Below are 26,060 nucleotides of genomic sequence, written 5' to 3' on the forward strand. Positions count from 1 at the left end.
AAGATTCTTCTATCACATATGTAACTAAAAAGTCATTTAACCTGTTTTCTCACCTGTAAGTTGAGAATAAGAGGATTTGTCTGATTGATTATATGTGTATTAAATAAGTTGAATGATGTAATAAGTGCCACACAAGTACTTACCTTATTGTTACCTACACCAGTATTCACGTATCAGGAGATTTGGGTGTGTCTGGGTCATGGTATCACGTGATTCTAGATAGTGATGCTTCTCAGCCCAGCAATTGCAGGTTCCAGGTAAATCCTTCAATGAGGAGTAGGACTCTGCCAACCCCTACGGGTTTGAGGCTCCAGCCCAACATTGTGGGGAAGAAGTAAAGGAAAGAAAGGGTTTCATTCCCGACAGAGAACTAGAGTGTAATTTAGGAAATCCAGAATGAAGCCCCCCTCCCAACAACATTATATGTTTTATTTCCAGAATGGGCCAACATGATGCACAGGTTAGGGAGAAAAAAATCTAGTAGAAAATAAGGTTATTCTGAGTTTAATCCTGAGCATTCCATTTAGTACTAAATGTTAAATATTCTCATTTCAGACCTAATTGAAGATGTGGGTAGTAACCCCAAATTCTAGTTTCCTGGTTAGAATCAAGGCACGGTCTGACTGCTGATATGGCTTCTTGTAGCAGTCAATCTAAGCAGCTAAAATTTACCATGAAGTTCTGGGTTCTCAAGCTCTCTTAGTGAAATCATGTACATACACAAAATGGACTCATTTAAAAATTTCCAGTGGCCTCCATTTCATTTCAAATTGTCATGCCATACTACATATAAAAGTCACAGGGCCTCTCCTTCAAGTCTGAGATTAGCCGAAGATGCTCAGCCCCAAAAGCAACTCACATTATTCTTCCCATATTTTACCTCCTGTTTAGCTTAGCCTGTTGACAACTACCTGACTTCTATTTGCATGTTTTACGTCACCTGAAAGTCCTACTCAATTCTAAGCCCCATCAGTATTTTTGGTATTACTGGTCAGTCCTGCCTATATCTAAGTCATTTGACCATGTGGGCTCTCTCCTTTCCTATTTTGCTTCTTAAAAGTTTAGGCATAAGCCTGGAGTTAATCATTTGACATTTCTACTACCAAGCATACCACTTGTCAGACCTAAGCTTCCCAGAGTGTGTCCTTGGACCCACTGGCTTCTTGGATACCTCCCCTATCGATACCTTGTTGGCAGAGGCTTCCTCCCTGAAACTGACCTAGTGACTACTTGCCCATTTACTCAGAGGCATTTCTCAGATTTGGCACTTAAAAAATATCAAGGAGTAACCACATTAATCAGAATCAGTGAACTCCTTCAAAAATTTGCTTTCATTTTATCTAACAACAGAAATTTATTTTTTCCTACTGTAAACAAAGTTATTGATATAATATAAAAATATTTGGATATTCCATGGAACCCAAGGACAAGAAGGTGGTAGAATTCATGAATAACTTGATCTGATAATTCAGATTTTATTAGTAGTCTCTGCTTGCTTCTTGCTTCTCTATAATTATCCTTCCCTCTTTTTGTAAAGTTGCTTTCTCCAGAAGGAAGACAATGTAAAGTAAAAGACAAGCCATTTACATCTTACAGTTTGTGGTACCCATGATAGATTAATTTTCTTAGATTTGCATAAAGTCAAGTCTTGAAACTTCTGATTAAAAAGGAATTTTTTATATTTGTTACAAGTCTTTTTTCAATTAAAGGAAATAAGCACATTGAAGGCGGTTACTGGAATCTGCTAAGTTAGTGGCTTGATTTAGGGATTCAATTAAAGAGGATACCTAATATGGAGAAAGATAATGTGGGGATGGTAGGGCAATGTGAAGTGTGGAGATAAAGCTTAGAAGGAACCATCAGAGTAACTGAATAATTAGTTTTAAGATTCAGAAACTAAATGAATCAAACTAGGCATGGACTCACATGATTTCAAAAGTGAGACAAGAAACAGCAGTCAGGCTGAGCCAACGGAAGATCTGAAATTGCCAACTGGTGAGAACACACTCCTGGGTTGTACTTAGAATTCTACTGTGCTCTGTGTTATTATTGCCACTTGATTTTTATTCTCTGATGATATGTGCCATTGACTATCTGAAAGATTGCAGGAAGCTTCTATAAAAATGGTCTGGGATGGACTGTGAGGGTTCTGGAGCAGAGCAACGGGTGATCTTCAGAGAGCCTGGTTTAGTGGCACAGTCACATAGTGTGTTATTCAGAATAACCCACCATGGCATCTGTTTGCCACTCACACCAGGGAGCTGCCAATGTCACATGTATGTGATGTGTATGTGTTCACATAATTCACACATCCTGTCTGTTCATGCATTTTTAGTGAGTTTTATAGATGTAGGTATAATTGTGGCTTTTGGAACTTTGTATTATTAAGAAGGAGCAAAAAGCTTTCCACACAATGTAGATTCTACTTCAACATTCACATTGTCCATATCCTGGAATTATGAAATAATTATTATTTTATAAAAGCTGAATAGTTAAGTAATAATAACTGGGTAAAGAAATCAGATAGTGAATATTGGAAAAGTAGTCACAGTCATAGTGTTTTTGGTAACTACAGATTTTTGAGTTTTCTTAGAAATGTTCTCCAAAGCTTACACAGCTTTATATTTCTTTCTACCCTCATCTATACTTTATAGATACACTTAGTAAGTAATTCCTAAGTATTTACTGAGCTCCTTCTGTGTAGCCAGGTGCTGTAAAGAATTCTAGGGAAATATACAATCCTTGTTATTTTCTAAACTTAAGAGTTTGAGTGGAAAGACCAAATTTACATGCATGAAGTGGAAAATAGCAGCATAAACATGCAAAAGTGATGAGTGGCACTGTATGGGAAATGGATTTGTGTATAAAGTGTGTTCCCAGACCACATTAATACAATCTATAGGAAAAGAAAATAACATAGGTTGAAAGCCCCAAATCAAATTAATACATATTTATTGATCATACTATACTAGATAATGAGGTGAAATACAATTAATGGGTGTGTTAGTCAGAAACTTAGTGAAAGGCACCATCACATTCTGGAGTCCTGGGAACCAATTAGAAAGCATAGGAGAGATGACATCAAAAGTAAAAACAATAACAACAACAAAAGCCACTAAGGCATCACCAGTTTGCTTTCATCTAATGTGCAAGACCCTGAGGCATCTCTTGCCTTCAGGGTGGCCTTTACTTTGCCAGGGCTTGATGGTACTCTAGCTGGAGATCTCCAATCAATGTGAGACTTTTGTGATGGAACCACCTTCAGGTGTGTCCAGCCCACAGCCTGCAGTCTGCATGCCCATGTGGCCTAGGATGGTTATGAATGTGCCCCAACACAAAGTCAGAAATTTACTTAACACATTGAGATATTTTTGTTTTCATTAGTGTTTGTTTATTTAATGTGTGGTCCAGGATGACTCTTCTTCCAGCTTGGCCCAGAGATGCCAAAAGGTTGGATACCCCTAATAGATCTTGGATCATGGAGAAATTTAGGAAAGAAAGAATGGATTTTGAAGTTAGAAAGGCTACTGTTAAATCTCAGGTCTCATTTTCCCTGAGCCTCATTTTTCTCATCTATAGTATAGATATAGTGATAATAATACCTCACCAATATGTTTTTGTGAAGTCTAATAAAAACATATATGCATATCTTATACATGGGCAAGTAATATGTATTTAATAAATGGTAATTCACATGATGTAATCAATTCTCTTTCATGCAGTTATAGCCATAAACATAGTGTTGAGACCTCTGGGGTACAAACAGTTCACAAACCATCCAATGATGTATCCTCACAATAGTCCATCTTTAGAGACACTTACTACTAATAATATTTAACATAGATTCTGAAATTTTAGTTTACAAACATTTAAATATATCATCTCATTTATTTTTTTAAACAAACTTTTGAGAAGGTAATTATTTCTAATCCCATTTTGCAGAGAAGAAAAATGAGACAAAAGAGGTGAAGGCCTCACTTGCCCCCAGATCACTTATGCAAGAAAGTTGCTGAGCCCTCAAATCACATAATTAGAAAGTTGATAAAACAAACTTGAACCCAGGTCTTCTAATTCTAAACCTCATGTTTTTCTCCCCATACCACAAGCCCCTTAACGAGCACTGGTATTCTTTTCTGGAAGTCCCATGGAAACTATTTTTCTCCAAAGCCCATTTTAGTCACAAGGTACTTGCTCTTAAGAGTTAATGAATAAGTGTCCCAGGTTCGATTTCCAGCCCGGGTACATTCCTGGGTTGCAGGCCACAGCCCCCAGCAACCACACATTGATGTTTCTCCCTCTCTCTCTCTCTCTATCTCCCTCCCTTCCCTCTCTAAAAATAAATAAATGAAATCTTAAAAAAAAAAAGTTAATGAATAAACCAGGAACATCTAGTTGACCCACTATGTAGACACGCAGACCAGAGTTATGTTCTCAATACCCAGGGTTTGTAGTTAAAATGTGGAGTTTTGTTTTGTAAAATCTGCTGGATTGCCATTTGTTTTGTCATGCCATTAGGACATCATAGACACAGATTGACATGAAAAAGCTGACAACTCTGTGAACTCCAGAGGGCACATCTAATAAAATGTCCTAGAAGTTGAGTACTTGCCAAAAACACTATGTCGTATAGAACAGCTCTCGATTATTCACAATAAGAGTATTTCCTCTATCTAAATGAAATCTGCAGTTTGGGAAAGAGATTAAAGATCCTTCAGGGGATGAAGGGAAAGTCGCTGTGGAAATTCTAGAAAGTAGAAAATAAAGATAGGTCTATTCAATATTCATGAAGTCAGATTGGCTGATGCAAATACAGATTGCAATCTTATTTTTTAATGACTTGGCTTGTAGCTCTCCTATATCAGTTTTACACAGATTCCTACTCAACTTTAAAGCAAATGACTGTAGTTTATACATTTTTTTAAAAAAAGAAATTTTAGCATATCAATACAATTTTCTGCCATCTTTGACTGTTTTAATATTCTGTCTAAATATTTTAAGGTATATTACCAGAGGTATATAAATAACAAAAAAAAGATATGATGACAGTATGTATAGTAGCTAAATGTATATATCACTAAGTGAACTCTTGTATATTTTGCATTAAATACAACATACTCTCAAAAGACAGTTTAAAGAGAAGGGTTGTAAATGTTGGTTTAGATTTAATTTTACTTTATGGAATGGGAAACCAAATTTATTTAGCACAGCCATTTTTAAAAAGAAATGTTACCAACTTTAATTCTCACACAATTTATTAGAAATCTTGCCTTGTAAGCATAACAAATCCTCATCTCCTGTACTGTCATATAAAATTTAAGAAAAAATTATTATAAATTCTATCGCTTACTCATTTCATTATGTGGTAAATATAGCAAACAAATATGTGGAGGATGTCAGAACTTCGAGCTATTTCATTTTTTCTCCCAACACCTGACACACCGCCTATACGGGTCCTCAAGAAACACTGCTGAGCTCTTTGTGAATAAGTTAGCCGAGTCTCAGAATACAGTACTTGTTACTTAAGAAATTTTCTACTTCTGTTTTTCAGGCCAGCCCTGCTCCTATAATTGTCAACACAGATACTTTGGACACAATTCCTTATGTAAGTAACATTTTTATTGACTTTCTTTAAAAATTACATACAACTTAATCAGCTAAATTCAATATATATTTAGTTTTACTGAATCCAGATAACTATGAAATGGTGTGTAGAATGAGTTTTGTGAGTTTTTTTGGTATTTGCTAAATCTCAGCTTAGCCATATAAACATTTTCCTCTTTTATTCATTGTTTTGTAAATCATAAGAGCTTATCATGAGGGAAAAAATACATAGTTGATTGTGTTCAAATAATGTTAGTTTCCCAGGTAGTCCACAGAAAAGAGATTGAATTGCATATGGAAGAGATGAACAGACTTCTTTGTATCCCTTAGTAAATGAATACTCAAATCAATTTCTGTTATAGGTCCTAAAATATAAGTAATATCAACAAATATTTAGTGGATTTTTCTTGACTTTGAAAAAGAACTTGAGCAATAGTTTTGTGAGTGTGAAGGCATATATAATAAAATGTATGGTCTTGTAAAAGCATGAAACATGATACAATAGGATCTGTCAGACCAGTAAAGCCTGAGATTCTATACCTGAAATACAACCTCTATGATGGCCAAAGTTCTTGACAGCACAGTCTGGTTGGACAAGAGAGATTAGACAGGCAACAGGCCATAGTATGGGTGAGTGGTTGACATTATAGAAACTTGGCAAACCTTTGTGAGTGGTCCTTAGCTGGCGAGTAGAGAATAGTGATTTGGGAAAATGGAACAGATACATGTACATGCATATAGACTGTTTGAAGCAAGGAGAAAGATTGCAGAAATAATGGATATAAGAACAGATTTCTGAATGTTGGTTAAATGAGTAAAGGATATGAACCACTTAGAAGAATACTTGGTACAAAATAAGGGCTTGGTAAATATCAGCTACTTTTAGTCTTAGAGCATCCTCAAATGTCTCAACCCCAAATGTCTGCAAGGTCCAAGCAAACAGATCCAGATGCAGACCCAGAAACAAATTAAGTGGTGGGGAAAAGAAAGCACAAAACCTTCCACTCAGCTCCCACTCAGCTCCAGTGGGTTGGTACCAAGGAGAAATGGGGGCCATGTGCTGTCAGACCATCCAACGGTTCAATGGAACTTGGAATTTTGCACTTGTATGTAAAAGTCTGAAAATTTAAATACAAGCAACTAATTTTCAAAGGTTCAAACACTGTGCACCAAACAAAGTGTAGTTTCTGGTGCAGAGGCTGCCCTTTGGGAGCTGCCTGCCTCAAAGCACCTGGAGGACCTGAGCAGGCCCTGCAAGCTGGGACTCAGCCGTAGGGGAACAGAATGCTACAGCTGCAGTGCAAGGTGGGGACTTGATTACAGGAGCAAGTGACTAAAACTGGGACACAGGGTCAGGACAAGAATAACAGCAAAATTGATGTAATGCTGAGTCACCTGAACTACTGAACTAGGGCTTCTTGAATTTCTCTGAACAAGAGCTGTTTGGGGTCAGACCGGAAATGGGGTTAAGCTTCCTGGTAAGATTCAAGTTTCCCCAGCTGTGGAAAGTGAAGGACTCTGTTAGAAAGAAGCAAAATGATGCATTAAGGACACAGTGCCCAGTATTCTATTTCTCACTCTTTCTTCCTTCTTTCATTTACTAAACATTTATATTGGGATTACTGTATACCTGACATTGTTCTAAGCACTAACAAATATTAGCTCACTTAATCCTCATAATAACCCTATGAAATAGATACTATTAATTTCTCCATTTTACAGATGAGGAAACTGAGTCATAAAGAAGTTAACTAACTCTCTCAAAGTTTCAGCGTAAGAGGCAGAGCCAAGATTAAACCTAGGTAGCCTGGCTGTAGAGTTTGAGATCTTAATGTTGGTTATGCTCCTTTCTTCCTTCCCTCCCATGTTTTCTGCCTGTCCACTTGGGAACAAATTTTGCTTGCTTGCTTACTCCTTTGCTACATGTAGTTTTCAGTAGAACACTACTTGTCACAGAGGCTTTAGTACACTTGAGGCAGAGGTCCATGTCTATATTAAGGAATCCAATATCTTTACTATAATAAATCTTTTTTGTATCCATTGGCAAAACAAATGAGCAATGCTTTGAAGAAGCAGATATGGGGCACAGAAATGTATTTTTATAAGTAGGACTGCTTTCTTGGGGTAGATCTATATTATTTTAAAGACTTCTACCAAGGTTTTCATGGCTTACCTGCCAGATGCCCTCATGCACAAATAATTTACCAGTAGGACTTGAGAATTTTGTACAGACATGCCCAATCGATATCCCAACTAATTAGCTAGTAAGATCACCCACATAAAATAAGGTAATCACACTGTTTTCATTCTCCTAAATATCAACTTTGTACATGACTGAGTTCTTCAAAGGGCTTTTCCCTCCCTGCCCTCAACTGTTTTATATTTAATACAACCCTCTTTGAGCCTTCTTGAGTTAGAATCTTTAAAGAATTTTGCTGAACAACTAAGTTTGGTGAAAATGTCTCAATAGTCACGGCAATGTGTTCTTGGGTAATTCATTAATTTTTCTGGACCTAAATTAATCTATAAGACAAGAATTATACAATACCTACTTCAGAAGTGGTTGGCTATAAGAATAATGAGATTATGTATGTGAAATGATGCTTTGTCAAGTTTCAGTTCCTAAGGATTTATTTATTTATCATTTTATTTGATAAACACTTATGAAGTAACACGTGCTAGACCCCAAGAGAATGGTTAATATGAATATCATCCCTTATATAGGAGAAACATGACTATATTATCCACTAAAAATAGCAGATTTAGTGCACAGACATTCATGAGGATATGTTTGGGTCTTAGCATCAGCCCACCTTGCCCCTTTTTTCCTGACCCACTGGGTAACCTTGAACAAATCACTGTTCCTTTTGCAGTCCATTTTCTCATTCCCCAGTGCTCTGTGCTTTGTTTTCCTCTTCTATTTCACATGTTCTAGTTGTTCACATAATTTCAGCTCTATTTAATGAAAAAATGACTTTAGGACTCCCCAGAGCATTTCAGTCATGTTGCATAAGAACATTTCCTTCTTTAAAAATATTACCTAAATGACAGGTTTTAATATACATTAAAATTCTCCTCAAAAATAATTTCATTACAAGTAAATATATTAATTCTGCAAATTACTAAATTTGATTTTAGAAATATATGGCCCTTGTGGAAATGATTCCTTGGCATACATGCCAACAGCAATTGAATAACTAGAGGAAATCAGTGGTAAAAGGAAATTTTTAAATAAGTGTCTAAGAAAGGTACAACAGACATTTTAAAAGATTTCTCCTTTTTTAGGAAGATAAGTTAAGAATATTAGAGCTTTTAAAGTGCCTGCCATTTACTAAGGGGCCACCGAGTTTCTTACATGTGAATGCTTCAAATAAACTCATTCTTGTATGATATCACAATATTTTAAGGTTGTGTAGGACCTTATATGTGCCACAGTCAGTCCCTCAAGCAAAACAGGAATCCCCTGTATGAAAATGTTTTCATTACAGGGTCCACTATGTAGTGAGACAGTATGACCCAGAGTTTGTCATTTTGGGGTTATGACCTGCAACCACAAAATCAGTGGCATATAACAATAAGCATTTATTTCTCCCATAAGTGTTTGCTGGTTGGCCTGGTCAGCTGCTTCAGGCTGTAGATAACCAGGTTGGCTGGTGCATCTCTGCTTCACATATTTCAGTATGGGGCCCAGCATTACTCAGAGCATGCTCGTTCCATTATGATGGCTGAAACACAAGAGGATAAGCCCAAGATGTAAGCATAGTTAAAGCCTCTGCTCACATCACATCCACTAACACCCCACTAACAAAACAAGTCATATTGTCAAGCTCAAAGTGATGGAAGGAATGAATATTTACTAAACCAGAAACTAATTTGTTATACCAAATCTTTGAATACAAGGGCCAAGAACCTGTGTGTGTCCATTTTTTAAGAAAAAATGAGTACAACAGAAGGAATATCACACTTTAAAAATATTAGTGGTTCAATGATAATAAATAATGAAAGTTTCAGTGAAGCCTGATTCAACTGATACAGGGAGTGGGCGTCTCCTTTTTAAGGATGTCTAAAGGAAAATAATAATAAATAAAAGAAACATCTAGCAAGTACTGGCAGTACAATGACTTTACTTAGTGTGAGACACTGTTGTCTGAAACCTTGTTTCCAGAAGTAGAAATAATAATGGAGACAAGGGAATTTGTTCCAGAAATTCCAGGACTGTGGCTTGGAAAACCTCCTAAGGAAGTGAGAAAGAGAGAGAGAAGAGAGGAGAGAAAAGAAAAGCAGGAAGAGTTAGTGTACAAAAAATATGAGAGGGTCCTTTCTGGAGGCTATTATGCTAAGTGAAATAGTCAGAGAAAGAGAAATACTATATGATTTAACTTATATGTGGAATCTGAATAATAAAATCAGTGAACAAACAAAATAGAAATGGACTCATAAATACAGAGAGCAGACTGACAGTTAACAAAATGGAGGGTAGTTGGAGGACTGGGTGGAAAAGGTGAAGGGATTGAGAAGTAGAGATTGGTAGTCACAAAAGAGTCATGGGGATGTGAAGTACAGCATAGAGAACATAGTCAATAATATTGTACTAACTATGTGTGGCCCCAGGTGGATTTTGGATGTATCAAGAGAAACAGTTTATGATTGTCTAACCTTATGCTATACATCTGAAACTACTGCAAAAGAATATTGAATGCAAACTGTAATTGAAAAATAAACTTTAAATTAATACAATGAGAGGGTCCTTGGTAGTATCACCCATTTCATTTGCCAAGAAGATCATTTATGTAAAAGTTATTTGAAAACAATCATAATATCTTTATAATATTATAAGAGATTTTATGTAGCAAGTTTTAAGTTTTAAAGGTGATTGGATGCAGTTGTTAAAGGCTGATAATGTAAGTGAAGGTTTATGAGGAGGGAGATGAGAGAAAATAAAGGAAGACATGAGTTCAAGGATATAGAGAAGCACCCAGGTTCATTTGAGAAGCAAAGAATGGGCCTGAAACTAAGAGGAGTTGTTAAGCAGGGTATAGATGGCATTTCTGATGGATTCCAGCAACAGGAAGCTGAAAGTGACAGTTCTCTGAGGAGGACGTTGCTGTATTACAGAAGTGGAATGACCAAGCGCTTGGTCATCAAGGTAGGGTTAGGCATTCATTTCTCTGAGTTACTTTGTGCAATAACAGACCCTTGTGTTTTAGGCTACTATTCACTTTTATTTGGCTAGTTTTCCAGAATGATTGATGAAGGCAAAGAAAACATAATTACATTTGTTTCTTTGAACCTTCCTGGAAGTGATTAATAATGTCAAGGTATTTTGGAAGAATTTGCTGAATTTACTACATTTAGCCTTCACCCAAGAAGTTTGTTTCTTTTTGTAGTTTTTCCCATGAACACTATTAAAACTATATTGTTCATGTTTTTATCTGTTGGGAATATTGTATAAGCCAGAAATGAAAAACCCTTACCTTCCAGAAAACAGCTTAATTTTGGCTTCTCTATGCCCATGAGACAATAGGAATTTGGCAATAGAGGTGAAGCTATCAATATTTGTTCCAAAGTAAAACCTAGCCAATCTAAATCAATTCCTTAACTGCAACAATCAGCAGATTCCTTATGCTTCCACTTGTTACTTTGCTCGAAAAGGCAAAATATGGAACATAATAGTACCTCTCAAATATTAATGTGTATAAAAACACAATATAAATGCTGATTCTGCATTTAAGATCGACAAGTAGTGGGCCTGGATGGGACTGATGCTCAATTGTACAATATGACACACTTTGAGTAAATAAAGAGTCTGATGAAAAAGACTAGCCTTTGAATTCAGGAGCAACTGGTTTCTAACCCATCTCTGCCAGTAAGTACTTAGGTGAATTTTGGTTAAGTCAAATTATCTATGTAAACCTCTGTTTTATTATTTGTGAAATGGGGGTGATAATATTTGACTTGCCGAGATTGTTATGAGTACTTTTCCTACTATGTAGAAAGTAGTTAATAAATGTCCATCATAAGATTTGGGGAGATGTGTGCCTTTAATAAAATAAAATATTCTTTTGATTTAATTTTGAACTGCTGAGCTAAGAAAGTAGAAGCTGGTTCAGAGACAGGGCAGGTAGCAATTATGTAGGTCCATGGCCTATCTACATCTACATCTCTGCTTTTGGAATCATGGTCCATTGACTAGCAGCATCATTATTACCAGGGAGCTTGTGAGCATAGAATCTAAGGTCCCACTGAAGACCTGCTAAATCAGAAACTGGGTTTTTAACAAAAATCCCAGCGATTTATATGCATATTAAAGTTTGAGAAACATTGGTCAATATGACAGAAACTGTTTTTCCTGTTTAGATCCTGTAGCTCCTCTTTTCACTCCTTTACCTTAAAGCATATCCGCAGAAAAAAAGGAACAAGGATCAATTCAACTCAACAAATTGGTACTTAATGACAAACTACTGTGCTGTGTTGGCTTCGAGACTGTGTTCTCCAAGACTAGCTGCAAGCCTCTGACTTAGATCCTTAAATTAAGGGCCAGATTATTTAAATTTTATTAAAAATATAAAATTACAATTCAGTTTCTCTATTGCACTATCCACATTTTAAGTGCTCAGTAGCCCATATGTCAAATACCATATTTGACAGTGCAGATTTAGAATATGTCCATCATTCCAGGAAGTTCTATTGGACAGAACTGTTCTAGATAATAAATAATAGGAAGAAAGTGAAAGGGAAAGGGAGCTAATGTTTATCAAGAAACCACTATATTTTTATATATTACCTAATTAATCATTAAAACTATCTTTCCAACTTTTGACAGTTGGTTTCACTTCACACTTTTTAGAGTTGAATTCTTTCATGGGGAGAGTAGTCCCCACTCTCTTCAGGAACTGTAGGAAATGTTCATGTGAAACGCATGGTCCCTATCCTCCTGGTCCTTCAAAGCTTATTAACTTTTAAAATTTGCATAAATGACAATATGGAGGCAAATGCAAGCAATTATTGAAAGCTTTCTTAAAAGTTCAGCAATTCTCCCATCATTTTTTTGTGAAATTGTAAGTCTCCTATTTATACTGAAATGAATCTTTAAAGTAATCAAAAAATTAGTAAAGACCTGACCTACTTTCCCATTGGCAAACCTACTTTAGTCTTTCTTCCCTGCGGTGCCCTTATGGAGGGCTGCATCCAATCATCTTTAATATTTAAAACTTGCTACATAAAATCTCTCATAATATTATAAAGATATTATGATTGTTTTCAAATAACTTTTACATAAATGATCTTCTTGGCAAATGCAATGGGTGATACTACCAAGGACCCTCTCATTGTATTAATTTAAAATTTATTTTTTGATTACAGTTTGCATTCAATATCCTTTTGTAGTAGTTTCAGGTGTATAGCATAAGGTTAGACAATCATAAACTGTTTCTCTTGATACATCCAAAATCCACCTGGGGCCACACATAGTTAGTACAATATTATTGACTATGTTCTCTATGCTGTACTTCATATCCCCATGACTCTTTTGTGACTACCAATCTGTACTTCTCAAACACTTCACCTTTTTCACTCAGCCCTCCAATTGCCCTCCCCTCTGTCCACTTAAATGTGGATAACTCCCCATCCACTGGAAGCCCCCATGTAGAGGTTTGTTACATTGCACCTAAGGTGGGAGGCAATGAGAAAACCTAACAGTTGTCTAAGTGGAGAATGTGATTGATGGGTAACAGTCACCACAGTGGCCCTTCTTTCTAGTAATGGTTCCTCTGATAGCATATATGTGACTTATGTATACTTGGGCAAAGAAGGCACCACTATCTAAGGAGCCTGGCCTGGCAGAACAGGTTTAAGAACAAAGGGAAATAATTTTGAAAACAATGTGTATATTGTTTCTCTATAGCATTACTTTTCAAGATGCCGCCTATGACTTGTTAGCATCAGATTCCACCAGGATGATTATTAGAATTGCAGAATCTCCAACTATCCCAGATCTATAGCATCAGAATCTCTGAGGGTGGGACCAAGGAATCTGTGTTTACAAGCACACCAGGTGATTCTTACACACACAAAAGTTTAAGAGATGCCAGTGGAAGCCCAAAGAAGCATTGGATGCTGGGCTGAAGTGGGGGTGCAGTGTAGGGTAGGAAATATTGCATATAATAAAGACAAAATAGAACTGTAGGATTCAATAAAGTTAAATGGTAACACATTTAGAATCAGTCTGATCCAGCATTTAATTCTAGAGTTATTATTATTGTTGCATTGTAGTTGTTTAAATCATGTGGGATGCTTTTAAAAACATTGGTTTTAATAGTCTAGTGGAGTCTACTGGATAATGCATAAAGGCAGCACATGCTGTTAAAACACCTCTTGACTATCTCTGCTTGGTTCACTCCTGTGCATCCTAAAGGGTTAAGATTGAAGAATGATCCTTCTGGGAAGCTGAGGTTAGGCATAATGCTCCTGCTGTGTGCTTCCACTTCAGGCTCTCCTTTTCCATAGAAGTTTCCACACTTCATTATTTCCTTAAAGGCTGATAGTTCTTCCTAGAGTATAAATTCCATAAGCACAGAAGAAAATGCTCCATCTTTCCCACCATTGTTACTTCTATAGTGCAGCACATTTTTGCTGGGCTGGCTGGCTAAAGGAGTGAAGGAATGAATGAATAAAGATGTGAAGAAACTGAATTATGGAAATATGCTATAAGAAACCATCCCATTTGAGGAATCAGGGAAAAATAGAAGTTTAGCTCTTAAAGAATAAGCAACACATTTCTAAGCAGAGTAGGGAAAAGGCATTCCAGGAAGAAAGAACTCAATGTGCAAAGGTCAGAGGCCTGGCAACTCTAGTATGTTCTGAGAACTGAAGCATAGGGCAGTAGTATGAAGTTGGAAAAGTAGGATTGATTCTGATTGTGAAGACCTGGTTTGCTTGATATGAGATTTGGACTTTATCCTGTGGGCCTTACCAGTAGTATCATCTTCTCATATATTTGGGAGCTTGTAGGTATTTTTTCACTACTAAGATGTTTTTTGTGCCTGCTCTGTGTAGTAGGTACCCTAAATATGTATTGAATAGATAAAGCCAAGAAACAACAGCAATGGACTACAAGCTTTTCTTGAGTCTTGTATGCTTTCTTATCCCCTTAGCCCAGAATATCTTTGTCTCCATACCCATCCTTTTAAAATCTCATAAAACTGCCATCTCTACCAGGAATCCCTCATCAACTATTCTAGACAAAGTTAATGTCTCCTTTCTCCTCGATTCTATAGTATTTAATTCACGAGAGGTTGCCTGCTTTAGAGGGTGGACTTTGGACTCTTGACTCTACCATTTACCAGCTGGGTAACTGGAAGATTAACTTCTCTGAACCTTTTCCTTCACCTGTAAGTAGAGAGAGTAATAACTTTTTTATCAGATACTAATTACTATGTATATTCAGTTACATATAACAGAGATAAAAATAAGAGTGCTTTTGCAAGGTAGAAACATATTTCCCTCACATGAAAGGGTACATGTGTCTTGTCTAGAAATTGAATAACTGCTCAGCTCCACAAAGTCTTAAAGGGACCCAGGCACCTGATCTTCTTGTTCTTTCACCTTTGAATATTACCCTTGTATACACAGTACCATGATCACATGCCAAAGAGTAGGCTAGAAGAAGGGCAGAGAGATGAGCATGGTTCCTCTCTTTGAAATATGATTTTGCTTATATCCCTAGAATTAGAACTTAGGTACAAAGCCATACCTAGCTGTAATAGGGAACATACATGTAATTTTTATTCTGGTTACTCTAGGCCGAGATAAAAATTTAAGAGTTCAGTCACTGTGGAAGAAAAAGATAATGAATACTGAGGGACAACCAGTGGTCTCTGCCACACATCAGGCATATTAATATTCTTAATGTAGGATCTTTCTCCAGGGGATACTGAAGATGATCTGAAGCTTTTTCTTTTTCTCATCATTTCTAATTTCAACAATTGGAATTGTTTCATAAAAATATAGTATATTATTACAGTTGTACAAGTATATAATTAACAATTAGCATCTATAGGAGTTGCACACTCAAACATTTTACAGGTAGAAACATTGAATAAAAAAATATACAGATCATTAGTTGGAAGCATGAGAGATAATATTTAGATATTGCTTGACTCATAAATGTTCAACAAATGACATTGTTACTGTGCGAAATTAGTATTTACCATATTCTTTCTTGTTTAGTAATAGTTCTTACCATTCTATATTAGTCTTTAAAAAAACTGTGTTTAGCTTATTTTTAACTTCCAGGGAGCATCTCACTCAGATTCATGCACATTAGAAGGATTTCAATATATCACTATCTTCAGTTGCATTAGTCAAATGTAGCTGTCTTAGTGAAGATTAGATTAAGTTTTTATGTGAAAAGATAACTTATCAGGTAAAATGTGTGTGTTTTAGTTTGATCCATGGACCAAAAGGATTGAGGTGCATGCTGCTTCCCAAGGGTGGGATGCCAAATTTATTGGCTTATTTGTAAAATGTAACATGTTTATACATAACCACTCTTTTGAAAGTATGATGCTTTTAAACTGCTTTTTCTTTCTCACATGTTTTTAAAAGAAGATGTAAATAGTTATATATGATAAAGAATATCATGGGTGGCTGGGTGAGATCAAATATAAGAAAGAGAAAAGAAGAGTTACAGTTAAGTAAAAAGCAAAATCAGTGAAGGAAATGAGAGCAGCATAATAAAGAGAAATGGCTTGAAACCTTTGTATTGTCTTCTCTCAATTTTGAGAATATCACAGTTATAATGAAGCTGATAACCCTACTTAGAATGTTAGAAGCAGAAGTACTAACACACCATTTTTTCTAGGGCCTTAGGAACTTTATGTGATACTTAAAGTGTTTTATAATCTCTTGGTAAATTTTGTTGAGCTTTTAAATTAACTTTTCTACACTGAATTTTTTTTTTAGGAACCAATTCTTCAGGGTGGGGGGACTATAGCTACATATTCTCTGGGAAAATGAGGAGACACCTTGTTTCTTTTTTATTTAATCTTTATTGTATTATTTTCCATTACTATTTAGTTTCCTAATTATCCTCCCCCCACCCCCCAGCAATCACTTCACTGTTGTCCATGTCCATGAGTCCTTTTTCCTTTAGGTACCTTGTTTCTTTTGTGACTATTCCAATATAAACCCTTCCTTTGGTGCCCATACATCATTTGAGCTCTTTCAAGGGTTAATTGTCTTTCTTTTCAAGAAAGTCTGTGATTTTTGGCAGAGGCTGGGGTTATAGGGTACCTAGAGTTGGGATTCTGGGTCTAAGCCTTAAGAGATTTAGGCTCTCCTCCTGGCACAACCACAGCAAAAAATATAATTAAACTATAAAACAACTATCACCCAGGATTGTTAGAAAACTGAACTGTATGGAAGTCCAACAACCAAGGAATTTAAAAAATCACATCTGTCCAGACAGGTTAGGAGGGGTAGAGATGCAGATACATGGAGACATAGAATGGGAGGTAAATAAAAGTCAGGAAGGATACCTCAGGAATGAAGAGTCTCCACCCACACCAGACCACCCAGCCCAGAGTTTCAGTGCCAGGAAGAGAAGTTCCAATAACTTCTGTCTGTAAAAACCAGTGGGGTTGGGGTGGCAGCCCCAACTGTGGGATTCTCAGATATCTACTCTTAAAAGGCCCACAATGGACTTAGGACTTTTGAAGACTCACTCCCTCTGGGCTGAAGCACCAGGGCAGCAACTAGAAGGGCACCAGTGGCATACAGGGAGAAACTGAAGTGCCTGGCATTAAGGCGAGGGCTGGGGGTCAACTCCCTCTTGGACAAAACTCCAGAGGCCAGGCAGCCACTATTGTTCCTTTGCTGAGCTCTCCCCTACACAGAGTTACAGAGTGGCTACACCATATCTGAGACTCCTTCCACCTAATTCACACAGGCTGCCCAGCTATCGATTACCTAAGGCTCTGCCCCATCCATCTTAAAGGTACACTTTTCTACATTAGGCCATGCTACTAAAACAGGGAGTCAAAGCAGCTCTACCTAATACATAGAAACAAACACAAGAAAGTTGCCAAAATGAGGAGACAAAGAAATATGGCCTTAATGAAAGAACAAAACAAAACTCAAAACACACACAAAAAAAGAGCTAAACAAAATGGAGATAAGCAATCTATCAGATGCAGAGTTCAAAACACTGGTTATTAGGATGCTCAAGGAACTCACTGAGTATTTCAACAACATAAAAAGACCCAGGAAGAAATGAAGGTTACACTAAGTGAAATAAAGAAAAAAATAATTACAGAGAGTAGATAAAGCCAAGAACCAAATCAATTATTTGGAACACAAGGAAGGAAGATATTCAGCCAGAACATCAAAAAGAAAAAGGAATAAAAAAACAGTGAGGATAGGGCAAGAAGCCTCTGGGACAACTTCAAACATACCAATATTCAAATCATAGGGGTGCCATAGAAGAAGAGGAAGAGCAAGAAACTGAAAATTTATTTCAAAAAATAATGAAAGAAAACTTCACTAATTTGTGAAGGAAATAGACATGCAAGTCTAAGAAGCATTGAGAGTCCCAAACAAGATGGACAAAAGGAGGACCACACCAAGACACATCATAATTAAAATGCCAAAGATTAAAGATAAAGAGAGGATCTTAAATGCAGCAAGAGAAAAGCAGGTAGTTACCTATAAAGAAGTTCCTATAAAACTGTTAGCTGATTTCTCAAAAGAAACTTTGCAGGCCAAAAGTGACTGGCAAGAAGTATTCCAAGTAATGAAAAGCAAGAATCTACAGCCTAGATCACTCAATCCAGCAAAGCTATCATTTAGATTGGAAGGGCAGATTAAGTGTTTCCCAGACAAGGTAAAGTTGAAGGAGTTCATCATCACCAAGCCATTATTACATGAAATGTTAAAGACACTTATATAAGAAAAAGATCAAAACTGTGAACATTAAAATGCCAATAAATTTATAACTATCAAGAATTGAATCTAAAAAACAAACTAAGTAGACAAGCAGAACAGAAACAAAGTCATAGATATGGAGATCATTTGGGGAGTTATCAGTTGGGAGGGGAAGGGGGAGAATGCAGGAAAAGTGCAGGGATTAAGAAGTACAAATTGGTAGGTACAGGTTAGACAGGGATGTTAAGAACACTATAGGAAATGGAGTAGTCAAAGAACATATGCATAACCCATGGACATGAACTAAGGAGTGGGATTGCTGAAGGGAATGGGGGTTATCAAGTAGAAGGGGACAAACAGGAAAAAGGTGGGACAACTTTAATAGCATAAGCAATAAAATATATTTTAAAAAGCCTGTGATGTTGGCAGTGAAAATTATTTTAGCTTGGTTGTCTGGCAGGCATACATTTATAACCTTATTTGTTTACCTACAAGTCCTATAACACTGGGCAAATTACTTAAAAATTTTACACCTCATTTTTTTCTCCTATAAAATCACCTGCCTCAAAGGTCCATTTATTAAATAAAGTAATAAATATGAAGCACTTAATAATCTGAAATAGAGCCATCAGTTACCTCTGATCTATGATTTTTTTATAGAAGAAACCCATTTTCAAAACCATTAACATTTTGAGCAAAAACAAAAAAAAAATCTTGAGGATTTGGTTTTCAAAAGATCCAAATGACTCAATCTCCTATGCTAATAACAATAAGATCAAAACAAAGAGGCATTGTCCCACATGCATTCGTTCTGGGAGCCATCTACCAAGTGGCTTTCAATGGTTGATTTCCCCTAGGGACTTCCCTTTTCTCAATATATCATATCTCAGACCCAAATTATTTCCCAGAGCTATCACTGAGAAGTTCCAAGGTTTGTGTGAATATTTGAATAACAGGATGAACTTTTATGAGTTTTTCCTTTGGTGAAAAAGCATAGTTGCTGCTTCACAAGCAGCAATAATAGCAATGTGTTTTGAATATCCTGCTTTCCACAAAGTGCTCCAAATGATGTTTTGCCCAGAGGTGTTTTCTTTTGCAAACTCAGGAGCATAAAACTCAAAAAATGGCAATCTAATGAGGTGTCACATGAAGGAAAAGTAGTTATGAAATAACAAAGCCAGATAGGTCAAACAGCATGCAAATAGGAGCAAATAAAGAAGAGCCCATCATATCGGTATTTCTTAAATACAATTTCAGAGAAGCATTGCTTGTTGCTTTTTAAATGCACTGCTAATACTTTCCTCGATCCCCTGAAGCAGTAGTTCTAACCTTAGATGCACATTTTATCTCATTGTGTGCTTTAAAAATATTGATATCTGGACTCCAAAAACTGAGATTCCTTTTTAATGGACCTGCCGGTAGCCTGGCCATAAATGTTGGGGTGTTTAAAACCTCCCAGGTTATTCTTTTATGCAGCCAAGTTTGAGAACAACTTAGAGCTATAAAATGGAGAGTTTGATCTATTTGAACTGGAAGTATAAAAGTAGAAGCCAGCACTTGCCTTGCTTATATTTTAGGGGAAATCACAGTAGCCATAATGTGGGCTGTATTATAAATCTTTGAGAATTTTAAATATCTAGTCTTTCTAATTTATTGTGATTCTAGAAAAGCCTTCCAATGAAAATGGTTGGTTTAGTGGACCCATTATAGGTAGTAAACTGAACTGCCCCCTGTTAACTTAGTAACAGACACAGGCACTGCTAGCAAAGCTGTCTATGCAAGGCTCATGACCCCAGGTTCAGACATGATCAAGTTAACAAAATGCCCCTCCAAGGTCTGTTCTGCTGACACATGTCACCATTTATGAGTTTTAAATGAGGTAATTAAAAAGGGAGGCACAGTTTGTACTTGAGCAATTTGGCCTAAGGCCCTCTACAAGACAGAAAAGAGATTTTTCAGGCTAGATTCTGCTGAAAGCTGGTCTGCGATGACCTTTAGGTAAGCCATCGTCATCGTAACCTGGGGCTCAGTGTAATTATAAACAGTCATATATTTATGCTCTTCCCAAGTGTTTCAGGAGCTTTCCCTGACAACCAATATCACTGAGTTTTTCTTTCTCTTAATGCCTATTGCTCTTCTTATTTTAGGAAGTAAACTGGTCAAAAGTTTATTTAATTCAAGCTTATTTGACAGCAATTTGATTTAATAAATGTCTGCTTTCATAGCAAAATGATCTGGTTCCTGCAAAATGGAGCATGATGTTGACATGGCCGGAAGCATGGACTCAGTGTCCAACAGGAGCAGCTCTTAAACTTATATATCAGCACTGCTACTTTATTTGCTATGTGAACTTAAATTTTCCAAGCCTTAGCTTCTTATTTGATAAAAGGGAGAAAACTGGAAGTATGTCCTAGTACCAGCAAGAGAATGATCTGAGCAATTTCATACATGGTTTAATAAATGATAAGAATAAAATGGCTATTTTTAACTATTGATATATCCTATACAATACTAACAATTATTTACATATTTTAATTGAGGCAATCCTCACAATATCCTGAGAAGTATACTATTTTCTCCACTTTGCTGGTGAGGAATCTTAAGCAAAAAAGAGATTCTTAACTGTCCAAGGTCACACCATACATAGTGAGGAACATGCATATAGGTGTGTAATACTACCCTGCCTCTTAGTATTTGCAATAAAATTTAATGTGCTGAGTTGTTCACTTAAGAGAATAAGGAAGATGCAACAGTAGCTAAGGTCAAATACAGTGTTGTTATTCATACACCCCATTAATAAAAGTTCAGAGAGCTACAAAAAGAGGAAATTATTCCAGGATGTGATAAACAGAGGATATTTGTGAGTATACAAAAACTTATTGTTGTGTAAGTTAAAACTCAAGCTGGAAAGAGATATTAGAAGAGGTATTAGTGATGTCATTGTATATAATAAATAATACTTAGGATTTGAGAATGAATGATTTGGGGTATCTTGGGGAAAAGTCCTGCATAGCATACTTACATATAAATTATTTTATTTAAATCTCAAAATATTCATGAAGGAAGCAATCTTTTTTCATAGCTAAGGAAGCAGAGAAATGCTTTGAGGTCATGAAGTTCATGAATCTTTTGTCATTAGTAAATGGCAAATTGGACTTGAACTCAGGTCTTCTGACTTCTCCCAAGAAACTGGCTATGTCATATGGGGAAGGTCTTTACAAGAATTGCTGGATCTCATCTTCTTTGTCATTCATAAGTTTGGGGAGCTCTCCTATGCGATGCCTTTTGTCTCTTCAATTTTTAAATTTTTATTTATGATCTCTGAGGTCTACATTGCTGTTACATGCTGTGATTCATTCATATAACAAAAGTTTTTGAGTGCCTGCTCAAAAGTCAGAGTCACTTGACTTCATTTACTGTGACCAAAACAAAATTACCACTCTTATGTAGCCTACATTCTAGACAAAGTACAGAATAACCAAAAATGAAGCTATAAAATAGCAAGTGCTCAGAAGAAAATAAAGCAAAGTGATATGATAAGTGGAGTGGGGAGGTTAATGGCTTCTTTACAAAGATTTAGAGAAGGCTTCTTGGACAAAGTGATATTTAACTTGTAACACAAATACAAGGAAGAGACAGACATGCAAAAAAATCTTCTGTTCCTGTTTTTCTTTTCTATTTTCTTCCTACCTATTCCACAAAGCCTGACTTTAATTTGTATTTTGTTGTTATTTCTCTACCTTTCTTCTTCATTCTCTGTCTTTATTAATAAAATTACTATTAATTCAAGTGCCCAAGCCACTTTGCATTTGTAGTATTCACCCTGACTACCCTTTGCTTCATATCCCAGCATTACTAATTCTTTCATAATACATTTACTAAAAATCTCTTTTATCTCATTTCTTCAAGATCCTTAGTGCAGGGCTCTTGCCAGGATTCCAGCAATTGCCTCCACACTTGTCTATGTTTATTCCTTTTCCTTTCCCTAGTCCACATAGCTCTCTGAATTATTCCAAAAACCAGTTATAGTCCCATCATTTAACTACCTAAAAACCTCTAATAGTCCTGAATTGCCTCATAATACCTAAATTTGTTAGTATGCTATTTAAGGCTTTTATACTGGCACCTGTTATCTCTTCTCCATTCTCCCCATTCTGGCTCTTTCCCACAATATATCCAGTGTTCCCACTAATCAGAAGTCCTCCTAGGTACTGAACACACTGCCTTCTGGTAGATTTCCATGCACTTGATGCCCTCTCTCCTGATAATCTCCTTCCTTTTCTTCAGTACTTTAAATGTCACATCCTTCTTATTTCTGCACTTGTAAGGCTTATTCTTTCAGTTTTTTATCTTTTAAGTTCTCATCCTTCCACTATAATTCACACCTGCTGTGCATTAGAAGACACATATATTGTTGTCTATGATCTGGACCTTGCCTTTGTCTCTACTATTAATTTCTGGAACTATACATCCTCCTCAGTACCCATTATATCTAAAGTTTCTCATTTGTCTGTTCTATACTTCTGTGAAATTGCATGTATTTTCCTTTAACTGAAATGCTCTATCCACTCCTACTTCTAGTATATGAACAATCTCCTTATCCATTCTCTACCCTTATGGATTTGATCTTATATTTAATTATTGCTCACATATATGATTCCAACTAGACCATGACCTCCTTGAACATACAGACTATGGATTTTTCATTTCCAAATCTCCAGCACCTCAAACATAACCAGAAAAAAATCACAGACACCCAATGCATCCTTGAATAAATGAATAAAATATACACCTGAGGTATATATTCAACTATTTTTTCATACTTTTGCAAGCATTTATTTATTAATGGTGTATCAAATATCAAGCAGCAAGCTGAATGCTGAGATATGGTAGTGAATAAGATAAACAGTCCCTCTGTCATGGAGTTTAAACACATGATGAGGGAAGCAGACAATAAACAAATAGAATAATTCTAGCTGTGAAAGAGATTAATACAAAGGGGGAAGAACACAAAGTTCTGTGAGCTACTAGCAGTGTGTATTTTAGTTATCCATAAACCTAGTTAAGTTCTTATTCTGCATTCTTCATGAAAAAAGTAGCTGAAGGAGTTTGTTTTATCACATCATGACAGGTTCATGCTTCTGAGTATGGCTCCTGCCAAGAGAATTGTTAATTAGCTTCTTTTTTTAAGTTCAATGACTTTAAAAATTATAACATGCCAAGCTTCGGATGTGGAGATTAATGCTATTGTTGACATTAATGGCTTAAAATAAATTACTGCAGTGAATTAAACTCAATTAAAATTGTGAGATGCTCATCTCTGTTGACTGGCTAAATGTTTATGATGAGAAACCCTTACTTATTTTTTAAAAAATTTATATTATTGAGAGCTTGCTCACTACTGGTTGCAGTCTTATATGTGTGGCCTATATACATTAATTATTTAGTCCTCACACCAACCATTTTAGTTAGATACTATTATCCTCATATTACACTAAAAAGAAAAGCGACACAAGAGAAATTAATTCTTGTGATGTGGCCAAGGTCATGCAGCTGTTAAAAGAACAAGTCAGCACTCAAACCTAAGCAGGATCTGTGCTCTGTGTCCTTGCACTTGATCTTAGCCAAAAGGCCAAGAAGCAATGTGCTGTGTATCTTTGCTACTCAAAACGGCCCTCCTCAGACCAGCAGTATCAGCATCACTGAGCAGCTTGTTAAAAATGCACTCTCAGACCCACCCCAGATCTACCAAATCTGAATTTTAGCAAGATCTCCACATGATAGAAATGCATATCAAAATAGAGGAGTACTGCTCTGAACCACTATTTTATAGTGCCTTAGAGCAGTTTATATTCAGGAATACTCTCATATACTAACTATTTACCTAGTTCCCTTTGTCTCCGGGCCACTTATGTCTTCCTGCAGCCTCAGCAAAGCAACATGGGAAATGCTACAGGCCACAAAAAGTGTTCCCTTAGAAAATATGTACTTTTCATTTCTGTGTTCTTTTTCATTTTTTTGTTTATTTTTAAATTTGTAGTTGACTTACATATTATATTAGTTGCAGGTGTATTACAGTTTATATACCTTATGAAGTGATCAACACAGTAAGTCTAGTAACCCTATTTCAGTATCAATAGTTATTACAGTATGTTGACTGTATTGCCTATGCTGTACCTTACATCCTCATGACATTTTATAGCTGGCAGTTTGTGCTTCTTAATCCCCTTCACCTCTTTTGCCTATTCCCCCAATCCTGTTCCATTTCTTATGTTCTATATCACAATGCTGCATTCACTGTGGGGATTTTGCTGCTTGCTGAGATTTAATAAAAATATCAGTCACAATATTGACACCATTGACTTCTATTTCCCTGAACCACTTGGGTCATGTGGGTTAAGAGAAATGAGGTATCATCTCATTATTAAAAGTAGTTATACTATGTTATTGAAAAACTTTGGAAGCAGGAGGTTAGACGTCTGAGCAAAAAGAACATTTTAAATCCTCCATTGATTTTCTTCCTCCATGTTTTCTCTTTTTCATTACAGGGATACCTGCCAGTGTCATTTTCTACTTTCTTTGGTTTATAACTTTTCCATTAAAAAGTAATTTGAAAGACAGTATGGTCAGAGAGTTTTATCTGTACCTTCTTGATAGCACTTTATCATTTTGTCTCAGTTATTTGAGTGCCTACTAGGGTGTGCATTAAAACCCTCAGCATCTGCAGAGTGTATATGATAAACCAGGAATTGTGCCAAAAATGGTTTTTATCCCCTTCCCTAATTCATTTGATCCTCACCACAGCTTCAGAATGGAGATGCTATTGTGATCCTCATTTAATATGAGGGGACACATGAGGAAACTGAGTCCCCAAAAGTTTTAAAATATACACAAAGTGCACAGCCTGTAAACAGTGAAACTAGAGTTGAACCCAGGCCGTCTGTTCCCAGAGCCCACCTGCTCTACTGGCGTGCTGTACTGGCCAGGTGATTTCATTACAAGCAGTGGATATAGAAATGGCATAAAAGTAGTAGGTTTTAGGGGGGTTTTCCTGGATCCTGAAAGGCAATTGTTTCATTTCTTACATTTCTGAATTATAACTTTGCTCTCACTAAATTATATATTTTGAATGATAAGTATTTTTAACATCTTATTGTTCACCAACCCCCTTTTCTTCCATGTATCCTGTTTGATCCAAATGTGTAAGCATTGAATTAGAATTATATGGGCTCCAATTCTGAAGATAGGGCACTTGGCCCAACTCTAGGAACTACATAAAATGAGCAAGCTCATACTTAAAAGTAAATTCTGATTAATGTTTGGTTCCCTACAGGTAATACTAACAATTGAGCAGTGGCTAAGGAGTACCAATTGAGTAAGTGCCAATGAGGTTCAAAAGGAATGTGTCAAGGGCTAATGTGATGAAAATAATTAGTCCCTACATTGCTTTGAATGATAATAAGTCTATGACCAATGCAATTAAAACAAGTATGATTGGATCTGACTGAAAAAGCAACAAAGAATTCTGGAAAATATTC

The 26,060-nt window shown here is 36.3% G+C and overlaps 1 protein-coding gene across 23 annotated transcripts in view; it reads left to right on the forward strand.

Annotated features, from left to right (window-relative positions):
• Positions 1–26,060, forward strand: part of DLG2 (discs large MAGUK scaffold protein 2) — a 1,904,207-nt gene that overhangs the window by 1,191,980 nt on the left and 686,167 nt on the right. For all 23 annotated transcript variants that reach the window (XM_036030125.1, XM_036030122.1, XM_036030121.1 and 20 more), the window contains one exon: positions 5,549–5,602. In XM_036030125.1, the coding sequence (XP_035886018.1) occupies positions 5,549–5,602 (54 nt within the window). The remainder of the gene's footprint in view (positions 1–5,548; positions 5,603–26,060) is intronic.

Source organism: Phyllostomus discolor, chromosome 6 (assembly GCF_004126475.2).
Source record: "Phyllostomus discolor isolate MPI-MPIP mPhyDis1 chromosome 6, mPhyDis1.pri.v3, whole genome shotgun sequence".
In the NCBI taxonomy this organism is placed as follows: Eukaryota; Metazoa; Chordata; class Mammalia; order Chiroptera; family Phyllostomidae; genus Phyllostomus; species Phyllostomus discolor.